Source organism: Gossypium arboreum, chromosome 8 (genome assembly GCF_025698485.1).
Source record: "Gossypium arboreum isolate Shixiya-1 chromosome 8, ASM2569848v2, whole genome shotgun sequence".
Classification (NCBI taxonomy): domain Eukaryota; kingdom Viridiplantae; phylum Streptophyta; class Magnoliopsida; order Malvales; family Malvaceae; genus Gossypium; species Gossypium arboreum.
This window is the reverse complement of record NC_069077.1, coordinates 38,414,076-38,425,580: the sequence shown is the minus strand read 5'-3', so window position 1 is coordinate 38,425,580 and position 11,505 is coordinate 38,414,076. Positions and strand designations below refer to the sequence as shown.

Here is an 11,505-nt window from a genome sequence, read left to right as displayed (position 1 = left end):
GGAAATCTTTCTTTGTCGTCGGTTATTCTTAAGAAACCTTTTCACAAGAACTTCTCTCAAACCCTTCTTCTAATATAAAAAACAAATCACGTTAAAATGACTAGAACTTTTAGCCATTAAAGAAAGATCACCTTCTTCTCAACCCTTAAAAAGAATATCAGAAGCAAAAGATGAGGGAACCTCATTAGTAACCCTCTAGAATCAATTCAAGTCGATCCGATTGTTCTTGAAATAGAAAAAAGCCTTTCAATTCCTTCTCCAGTTACAATTATCATAACTAACTTACCTGGTGGTATGGTTTCACATCCTTATAGACCTAGGGTGGATGATTTTGTAGACCTTAAATATTAATATGCTTTTGAACTCACTACAAATCATTAACATGATGAGACTAAGGATCATGAGGTTGTATATGATGCTATATAAGATTTGAGAGAAAAAAAATAAAAAACAAATAGAAAAGAATGAAAGGTTAATGGAATAAGGATCCAACCTGATCAAGATTAAGCCATTGATCATGTCATTGAAGAATTACAACAAATGATTAAGACTTCTAAGATTGAACCTAGTCTTCAAGAATTAGTTAAAGGAGTTTTCCACATCGATTAACAAGAAGAATAGGATGTTGGAAATGAACCATAGAAAGAATCTAAAGAACTTAAGGTGGTTGTAACCTAAGTTACAACTGAAAGAGTAACTTGAGTTGTTGGTACTAAGGTTGTTGAGGAAGCCTATGCTAAGAAGAAAGTTGCCGACAAGGGTAAAACATGAATGGTTGACGCTCTAAGAAATATTATTGATAAGGAAAAAACACATGTTGTCAATGATGATGATGTTCCTTTGTCGAACTTGATTCCTTAAATTACTAGAAAAATGACTAATAAGACTAATATACCTTTGATCTTAAAGTAAATGAACAAAAGGCTAAAAACCGTATGTGTTCTTGAGATGCTTAAGGAGGTAGAAGTCATATTGAAATGAAGAAGCCTAAGTTAAACAACACATTGTTTTAAGAGAACGAAGTTGATGTCACAAAAGCGTTTCAAGTATTGATAATTAGTTTACATAACTATTGTTGGTGATTCTTAAGAGGAGTTTCTACCTTGGAAGTTTCTATATTTTATGCTTATGTTGCTTAAGAAATTTTTCTCTAGATTTTTTTTATCAAAAAGGCTAAAAAAGTAGAGTGTTAGTGTTACCAATTACATAGTTAGTTGCAATTCACTTTGCAATAGGACTGATGACAACTTGTCTATTTGGTAGGAATATTTTCACTCGATTACTTTGACTATTTTGAGCATCAATTTTTGTTACTTTTATTTGTGAATATATTCTATCAAGCAATGATATTTTGAAGAGTTCTAGTATAATTTACTTGCCTTGTTTAAAAAGATTTTTGACTAGTTGAAGTTTAATTGGTGAATTCCTCTTTCATCTTATGCCATATCAAGGAGTTTAGTTAGGGCAAAATTTCAGCGGTTTAATTTGATCATATATAACTTTCATTCACAAGTCTAAAAAAAGCCTAAATATTAAAAACTTGTTTATTGTTTTTTGTGTGCATGGATTACAAAGCTCAATTTGTTTGATTGTGAAGAACATTCATGAGTGTTTTTATATTGCAAAAAAACTATTTACTAGTTTGAACTAAACTTTCATAGGGTATTGGCTTAGAGATGAGTAAATCTAAATAATTATATAAGAGTGAGACCATAAGGAATTAAGAAAGTTGAGTTTAAATCATCTATTGTATGATGGAATTATAGTGGAATATTATCTGAATAAGGCCTCACGGGCGTAAGAAGAAATTCCGCATGATCAATTCATGTGTTTTATTTAATTGTAAGAACAAACAATTCATCGCTAGCAAAAATATTTTTATTATTGAGTAATTAATACTTACCAGATGAAGTATGATAATTTCATGTTAAGTATATAAAAGGATAAAAGCAATTGATATTTTATGGCGTCAAAGAATGTTTTAAAAGTAATATATATATATTGAAAGTATTCAAAAGTGAAAATATTATAAGCGAAGAGATGGGTTTATTTTTCTTTAATGAAGCATAGTGTATTAAAATTTAAAATTTATACTTATTAAGTATTATTTTAAAAAAATAAGTATATGTATAAAATGTTTCAAATTTAATCTTTTATTTTTGTTACTTAAAAGGATTGTAGCGGAATATATACATGGCGTATTTTATTTATACATTGGTGCAATAGTCTGAAGTATTAGCATACTAATATTTCCGTCACCTATCATGAGGTCATATGACATTAAGTTAATAGAAGGATATGTAATCTATTATTTTGTAAAGAATCCAGTTCAAATTTTTTTATTTAATTTCATAAAATCCAAAACCAAATTTTATGTTAAAAATGATTCCTGTCACACACTAACATGGTCCTTCATTGAAACTTCCAACACATCACCCATCGTAGCCTTTTATATCAACACTATAAATAGCCACCCCCTTCCTATCAAATCCCACAATCTCCTCCTAATACTCTCTCATCAAAACTAATCTGGGTTGCTTCTTTCAAAACTTTGTTGTGAAAATGGTTGCCATGTCCAAGATTGCTACTGGGAATGGACACGGTGAAAACTCTCCTTACTTTGATGGATGGAAGGCTTACGAGACCAATCCTTTTCATCCCACTGAAAGACCTGAGGGAGTCATTCAGATGGGTCTAGCTGAGAATCAGGTACCTTATTATAGCTAAGATAACAAGAAACTTGCAGGGATTATTTTTAGTCACTTTCTATGTGTAGAAACTGACAGATATTCATGGTCTTCAATTAAACACTCCAGCTGTGCTTTAATTTAATCAAAAACTGGCTCATCAAACACCCAGAAGCCTCCCTCTGCACCCCACAAGGTGTAAACAAGTTCAAGGAGACTGCACTTTTCCAGGATTATCATGGGATGCCTGAGTTCAGACAAGTATGGGTTATTATATTTATAACACAATCTGTGTGTCAACGTTCATGAATATGTTAAATGATTGATTAATGACATTAAAAATTAATACTCACAGGCGGTTGCAAAATTTATGGGGAAAGTGAGGGGAGATAGAGTAAAATTTGATCCAGATCGCATTGTTATGAGCGGTGGAGCCACCGGAGCTCATGAGATGGTTGCCTTTTGCTTGGCAGATCCTGGTGAAGCATTTCTCGTCCCCACTCCTTATTATCCAGGGTAATGCTTCATTTTTTTTTTTTGATAATTATATTTTGTACACATGTCCATATAGTATACATAAAGATTTCGTAGATGCCTCATTTTTAATTTTTTAATGACTAACCTTGACCTTTGTCCCCAAACCCACCCACACGCTGGAAACTAGGGAGAAATTGCTAATTAAGCAAATCAAATTTTGACTAAGATAAGTTTTAGTTTAATAGAACTGGATTTAGTCACCTATTATAATTTCTAATGTTCAGTAATGTTAAAACTAAGTAACGAAGGGAATGATTTTTGGATAAGGGAATCATGAAAGCAACTTGGCTCTCTTTTTGAAGTTCTTGGCCCATCTCTGATAGAATTATGCAACTGACATATTTAATTATACCAAGTAACAAAGCGAAACAAAAACTAAAAACCTGGTAGTATATATAAAGGCTCATCATCAGTAATAATCATAGAAAGTTGAGTAGTCATTTTCATTCGAACCGGTCTATTATTTGTCATTTCATAACAGCTGGTTGAGATGAGTTGACTACCTAATTTGAGCTTTCAGAAGAAGTTATCAATTTCATGGTTTAATTATTTATCTAGTTCACTAAAAAAGAACACACACACTTTTGACATCACTTTGCAGGTTTGATCGTGACTTGAAGTGGAGAACCGGGGTTGAACTTGTACCAGTCAACTGTGAGAGCTACAATAATTTCAAGATCACCAGGAACGCCTTGGAAGCTGCGTATGTTAAAGCACAAGAAGCTAACCTCAGAGTGAAGGGCTTGCTCATAACCAATCCATCGAACCCATTGGGTACTATCTTGGATCGGGACACATTGAAGAGCATGGTTAGGTTCATAAACGACAAGAACATACACCTGATTGGTGATGAGATTTATGCTGCCACTGTTTTCATGGAGCCTGAGTTCGTTAGTATTTCTGAGATTATAGAGGAAGAGGATGTGGAATGTAATCGTGATCTCATACACATTGTGTACAGTCTTTCCAAGGACATGGGGTTCCCTGGTTTCAGGGTTGGCATTGTATACTCATACAATGATTCAGTCGTTAGCTGTGCCCGCAAAATGTCCAGCTTTGGATTGGTGTCTTCGCAAACTCAGCACTTGATTGCATCTATGCTATCTGATGGAGAGTTTGTTGATAACTTCATTACAGAAAACAAAGAGCTGTTATTCAAAAGGCACAAGTATTTCACTTGGAGTCTTTCTCAAGTCGGTATTGGTTGTTTGAAGGGCAATTCTGGGCTGTTTATATGGATGGATCTGCGTAAGCTCCTCAAAGAGAAAACATTTGCAGCCGAGATGGAGCTGTGGCGGGTAATAATCAATGAAGTTAAGCTCAATGTTTCGCCAGGTTCTTCTTTCCATTGCGAGGAGCCTGGTTGGTTCAGGGTTTGCTTTGCTAACATGGATGACCACACCATGAAAGTTGCTTTGTTGAGAATCAGAACCTTTGTGCTCAAGAACAACGAGGCCATGGTTCCTCTAAAACTATGCAGGCCAAGCAGCCTTAAACTCAGCTTATCACGAAGCTTATCTCGAAGAATGGAGGCACCGGGCATCATGTCTCCCCACTCTCCCTTGCCTCAATCACCCCTCGTTCGAGCAAGGACTTAACAAAGTTCAACAGCCTCATAAACTTCACCATTATGCATTAATCTTTGCATGCTACAAACTTTAATTAGTGTTATAATTAAACTGTAAACCAGAGAATCCGCTGCATTGTTTCCTATAGACATAATAACCTGAACACGATCCTTTTGGCGGAAAGCTGTCCATCATAAGGGTACTCCATGGATTCATTCAACTCATGTATTTTTCTGTCTTCCCTCACATGCAAAAATGCACTATTTGTGAGGAAAGTTCAATGTTGCGGAGTAGTGTGTACTGGTCGTGCAGATGTATACAATTATATGTAATGGTGAAGCCCTTCTATGTGAAAAATAAAGGATTGTTACTTGAATCTCTACTGCCTACTAAGTGTATAATTTGTAAAATGCTAAGCCTGTACGTATATTATATAGCAGTTGATTGCAGAAGTCACGTAATAATTACATGAATGCAAAACAGGTTAAATAGGCCCTGTTGTAACAAGTGTCATACCTTTCACCAACTTCTCTGTTTAAGTTCCTACCTTGGCACAAGCTCATTGAGATTGAACTTCACAATGAGATTTCGTAAAGGGAAATTAAATGAAGGCTACATTTTCTTAACTTAGTATCAATATTTACATTTTTTTCAAATTAGTCTTTATTTTCTTTATAAGTTAAATTTATTTTTAATTTTTCAAAAAGAGTCAAATAACTTTTTTTTAGTAAAAAAATGCTATTAAAATATTAACTTTTTAACGATATTAGTGTGGCAATAGTTGATGTGCACTTTTATATTAGTGTGGTAATATTAAATTTAAAAAATTATAAAAAGTTCATACAAATTCGAAATTAGCATGAAGTATTTGTGAATTGTCATTCAAGTTGTCATGTTTGAAAATTTAATGTTTTAGTGTCCCTTTGAATGGACAATTACCTCCAGTGCGTTTAGCTTTTTTATTTTTTATTTTTGTCTCACGCTACAATATCTAATCTCACCACCACCACTACTTTTACAGTAATCGCAAGTAAATGCATCTCCCATCCAAAGGGACCCTTAGTCAGTATTTTCATCAAAAGAACAACAATTTAACTCTTTTTGAAAGATTAATGGTTAAATTAGACTTTTTTTTAAAGGTTGATAGTCAAATTTAGTTAAAAAAAATAAATGCATCTGCCATCCAAAAGGACCCCTAGTTAGTATTTTCATCAAAAGAACAATAATTTAACTCTTTTTAGAAGATTAATGATTAAATTAGACTTTTTTTAAAGGTTAACGATCAAATTTAATTAAAAAAATAATAATCAAATTGACAAAAATATAAACATTGAATATACTACTAATCAATAAGGTTTATATATATATATAAATAAATAAAATAATACATAATACATATACTAATTTTAATCACGCGCTATGCACGTGATACAATATAATAAATTAATTTAATAATTTATAAAAATAATATTCATCTTGTATGAATATAAAATTTAAAATTTAAAATTTAAATTTAAATTCAAATAAAATAAAAAGACACAACAAATTACTATGAGTAGAAAATAAATATATATTCTTTTCTCTATTTCATCTTTTCTATATTTAAGATAATGTTTGAAGAGATACTTAGTAAATGAATTTGGATATAATTACTTGCAATTAACAAGTGTGAATAATTAATGTAATTGATGGGTTCTACCAAATTAGTGTGTTACACTTTTCAATTATTAGTGGAGGATGGGGATTAGGTAATTACACCCAAATCATGTATTAATATAAAATTTAAGATTTATAATATAATTTTTAAAAAATTATAAAATTATAACAAAGATATATTATTCAAATACTAAAAAATTCTACAATTATGAACAAAAGTTTATTGTAAAAATAATTTACATGTTATAAAAGTATTATAATATATTTATTTATTAATGTTATGGTAAAAAAGTATGAATATAATTTCTTTATATCTTCATGATCTATGCTATATATTATAAAATAATATACTTGTTCATAAAAAATGTTTTAATTTTTTCAGCATAACTTATAATAGAGGATAACTTTATAAAATTATAGTAAAAAATATATCATTGATAAGAAGTGTTATGAAAGGTTTGGACACTTTATAAAATATTTTTATAAAGGTTATAATTATAATTTTATATTACATATTATAAAAGAGATATAATTTAGTATAAGTATTTTTTCAAATTAAGTTTATATAAGTGTTTATAATTGATGCTACATATTATTTAGATTAATTTGTACTATTAACTCAAATATTATAAGGTTGTTGCTAATTATGAAAATAGAAAATGTTCTCTTGCACCATACCGTGAAGGTATGATACCATTTAAGAGAATATGGTTAAAAAGATATTTGTTGTTCTAAAAAAATATTGTCCATATTAACACTACCACTTTGATATAGCATAAAAGAAAAGGTTGAATTGTACTTGTATATTGTATGTTTCATAACTATGTGGTACAAGAAATGTAAGAAATGAGGTTAGAAGACATTCGAGGAAACGGGCTGACGACTCAACGGGTTTGAGTTGGAAGTTTTTGTCACAACTATGTGGTACATGGAAGGTAAGGAATGAGGTTATTATAAATTGTAATTTTGTTACTGAAAATTCTATTGTGTCAAAAGCAAAAATATTGTTGCAGGATTACATTTTAGCACTAGCACAGATGGTGAAGTCTAACAAAGCAGCCAGTGGCCAAGTGAGATGGCAACCTCCACCTACTACCCACTTTGAAGTGAAGTTCGATGCTGGTTTCAATGCAAATTTACAGCAAACAAGAGCGGGACTTGTTGAGGCTCTCTATGGATGTCTAGCTATATGGCTGAGATGACAGCAGCATTGAAGGCCCTGGAATCGGCGAAGAAACAAGTTAAAAGATCCTATACGTCCAAAGACAAGTTAACCCCCCTTGTAGGAAATGATGATGTTGAATTGTCATGATTGATAGGCTCTTAATTTTCGATGAAAAGAAGAAGAGTTAGAAGCAGCAAATTGGTTTAGTTCTTCAATAAAATTATGGGATTCTGGAAGTAATATAAATTAAACCGAAACTGGGGAAAACCCATTGTTTACAGTTTCATGGATATGTAGGAGGAATGAGTTACAAACAATTTGTTGTTGGGACTTTTGAGATCATCTAATTAATGATAAAATCATTGCAAACAAGTTGGCAGCCGGTGGTTAATTTAGCCCATAGTTATCTCAATTGTCTTCATCTGTTTTTGGGAATTTAATAGTTAGTCATTGTCATGATGACTATCATGGTATCATACGGAGGGGTAGTATCCATGATTTGCTGGTGCAAGTAAGAATCCGGATGAGTTTTTGCTTAAACAACCAAAGATTAGTTACAAATTGGGGGACTAATCTTTATGCTTTACTACGCAGATGACATTATCACCTATTATAACAGAAAATGTGATTATCCAAATGATCTTATCCATCCCATGTTCAATACTTTGGAAAAAGAAAATAAATAAAATAGTCTATCATTTTGTTCGTTCTATAAATGTAAATTCATTATTGAGAACGGAACAAGAATAATCTCTCCGGATAACAATCTCTAGAGAGAGTTTTCCTCACAGCTCCGATGCTCACTTGCATTGCATGCATCCTAGCAACATTGTTTAGACTTTTGATGTAAGTACTTCCCTTAGGACTAAATGAATTAATCCTTCCATTATTAAGTAGACCAATTTAATTCATGTATTGTTAATAGGAATTAAATAAGATCAATGAAATATATCACTTTGAAATTAGGTATGTCACACCCCAGAAGCAGCAGACCTAAAAAGGGGAGTATATATGTAAATAAACTGTTTTGGTGCACTATGGCACCTTACTAACTTGCTAATGAGATAGAGTATTGGCATATACTAGTGTTAAGACATCTGCCCATTGGTAGTATCTAAAGATTTAATTACAGGATATCTTCAAGTGAAGAAAGATTATGCCCAAGAAATAGTACGCCTAAAGTTTTGGTTGAGCACTAAGGACCTATCAAGTGTATGAGAAAGCCGTAGGAAACTTAATTGTTTTTAAGACCACATCATACGCGAGTCGCCACCAAAGTATAGTATGCTTGGTTTACATGAGCACTGTTCTAATTGGTTCTTATAATGAGATTAGTTGGGAGTCAATTAGATTGATTTGATCCTCCCCATGATTGGTCAACAGTAAAATAGATCTTCTCTAGATTTTATTTCACCTACCCCCAGATTTGGTAGGTAAATTAGGGGGACGAGAGTATATTTATTTAAGGGAAGGGGACATTCCAAATAGTTTTTCTTTCTGCTCAATGTTTAGGTTCTTCTTTCTAGCCTAAACATTCTTTTCTTATTCGTTAAAATAGATCTAAGACCTCGTTTAATCAGTGGATGTTTAATATTCTGGTAAGTGTTATAGCCATGTATGTTACGATTGTTGAAGAGCAAGGATGATAAAAGATGTAAGAACAAAAGGGTATGAGTGAAAGGCCCTGCTTGGGCGTCGCATGTAGTTGAAATGTTAGTAAACTATCTGTAATTGAGGATTCTAATGTAAATTCTATGATTTTGTAAGCAACTGCTCTATTGGATTGGGAAGGATTTCTTCAAGAGCATCAAAATCTTCCAAGTTTTCCTCATCTATTTTTGGCTCTCTAGAGATGAAGAAGTTGACCAATTACCTCCATTTTTTTTGGAACTTCTCCTAATCTTTGCCCTAAGGTTATAGACATCAAATTTTAAGGACTCAACAGTGACCTTCTATAAGTAGTTGAAGTTCACCTAACATAAATTGAGAGGACTCGCAACAATTTGGGCGTGAAGGACTAGGTTGGATCGTAGTATGGACAAGGCTTCTGCCAGATTTTTCTTAATGTCTTCTTGGTGTTTTTTCAAAGCTTCCTTGTTGGATTGGCATAGATGCCCCAACTCTGATAAATACTGTCTTGAGATTTAAACTTCTCCTCTTAAGAGGACTTCTTTGTTCTTAGTTGATTGAATTCTTCCTCCATCTACTTGGCCTAGGTTTCTAATTCTTTATATTTGGCCTTCCAAAAATAGGCATAGCTGAGCTAAGGACTAGTTTCCAGAGTCCACAGTTCTTCCAAGCTTGCCAATTTGATGTTGTTTTGATTACAAGCCTCATGAAGGCCCAACTCATAAGCCCGTATTCAGCTGCTAAAATTAGAGAAGAGAGGAAAACTTTTTTCACCTATTGAGGCAAGATGCTATTTTGCTGCTGCTGGATGACTTCAAGAGAGAAGAGATATTGCCCTGACCTTATGAGATCACGTCATGGGAAGATTTTTCCTGATTCACCAAATGAAATGTTAATGTGTAAGTAACCAAGAGGGGCCTTTGGCTGGCTTGGGCGTACTAAATTTAGTGTGAGTACAATCAAAGATGGATCTGAGACATAGATTAGAAAGTCTACAGAGTTGGCAGACTCTACTGGTACAACTAGAGTAGGAGGAAGGGTAAGAATAGGAGGCAGGACAAGAGCAGGAGGAGTGATGGCTCTTATAGAAGCAGATCATCTCCTAAGTCTGCGAGGGATCAGGTATAGATGGCCACTGCCCTTAGTATCCTGGGTGCTGCCCTCCACCCTTAGCCTTTTTTGAGTTCTACCGACTATTGGTGTGACGACAACTCTTTCACTCTAGTGAATTGCATCTCATAATGCTAAGGCGTCCATATTGGCTGCAGGAGTAGGTGTGGAAGTACTAGATATATGAGAAAATGAAGATCCTGCAGCAGTAATAAGAGAGCTAGCCTAGTTAAAAGAAAGAGCAAAAGACGTACCATAACTAATTATATTCCAATGGAATGGGCGTAGTCCACAAGTCTTATAGAAGAAGAATGAAGGCTTTCTCATCCTCCTTGCTAGGATTCATGACAAATCATCATTGACGTTGTAAGGCCAAACCACCTTAGCGAAAGGAACATTATGGGAATCGACCCATAGTAAAAGGTCATTCACTCAACGACAATTTGGACTCAGCCATTGCAGATAGTATTGAAAGATGTTTCAGACAATAACAATCTCTTTCAATTCTAGGATACACTTCTTCCTTAACCGCTTAAATTACTTCCAAGAAACTTCTGAATCAACGTGTTGGCTTTGTAGGTAGAGGTCCTTTTAGCGTATGGACCATAAAGCGGGAAAGCTAAAATCAGTTTCGAGCTTGTGCGTGACTCTCACAAACCTATCCTTCTTAATATGGAGGTTTGATACCCAATTTTGGATAATGGGCTCGTAAAACTACACTAGCATGTGCTAAAATGGGCCATCCTGATCAAAGTACCTTGCCTTTTGATATTCAGTTGATAGATCCTTTAGAAAATGGAAAGAATAAATTGCTTGTTGTATAAGTAACAATCGATGAAATAAGCCACCAATTCCCACTAGGAAAAGATAGAGGTTTCCCTGGTGCGATACCATATTCGTTGAGCAGCAAACAAAAGAAGGCATGAAGAGGCAAATAAAAGCCAACTCGAGCAGGAAGAGGGATAGAATAAAGCCGTTGGTGTTGTCACTTTGGTGACATCCCCCTCAGACTAAACGAAAAATATAGGTGAAGTTTGAGCGAAGGATACCTCTGGCCCATAGATATTAAGTCAAATCCTCTTTAGTAGTACTGCATTCGTACATGGGAGCGAGTACACGATGAGTACAATCAGGACCTTTGGGTCCGATCATG

General features: G+C 33.6%; 1 protein-coding gene across 1 annotated transcript; it reads left to right on the top strand.

Moving 5' to 3' along the window:
* Positions 1-2,412: 2,412 nt before the first annotated feature.
* LOC108469142 (1-aminocyclopropane-1-carboxylate synthase-like) lies at positions 2,413-5,168 on the top strand. The gene is made up of 4 exons (XM_017770033.2): positions 2,413-2,709; positions 2,817-2,948; positions 3,043-3,203; positions 3,826-5,168. Exons 1-4 carry the CDS (start codon positions 2,563-2,565, stop codon positions 4,820-4,822), a joined length of 1,437 nt encoding a protein of 478 aa, XP_017625522.1. The 5' UTR covers positions 2,413-2,562; the 3' UTR covers positions 4,823-5,168.
* The last annotated feature ends 6,337 nt before the right edge of the window (positions 5,169-11,505 follow it).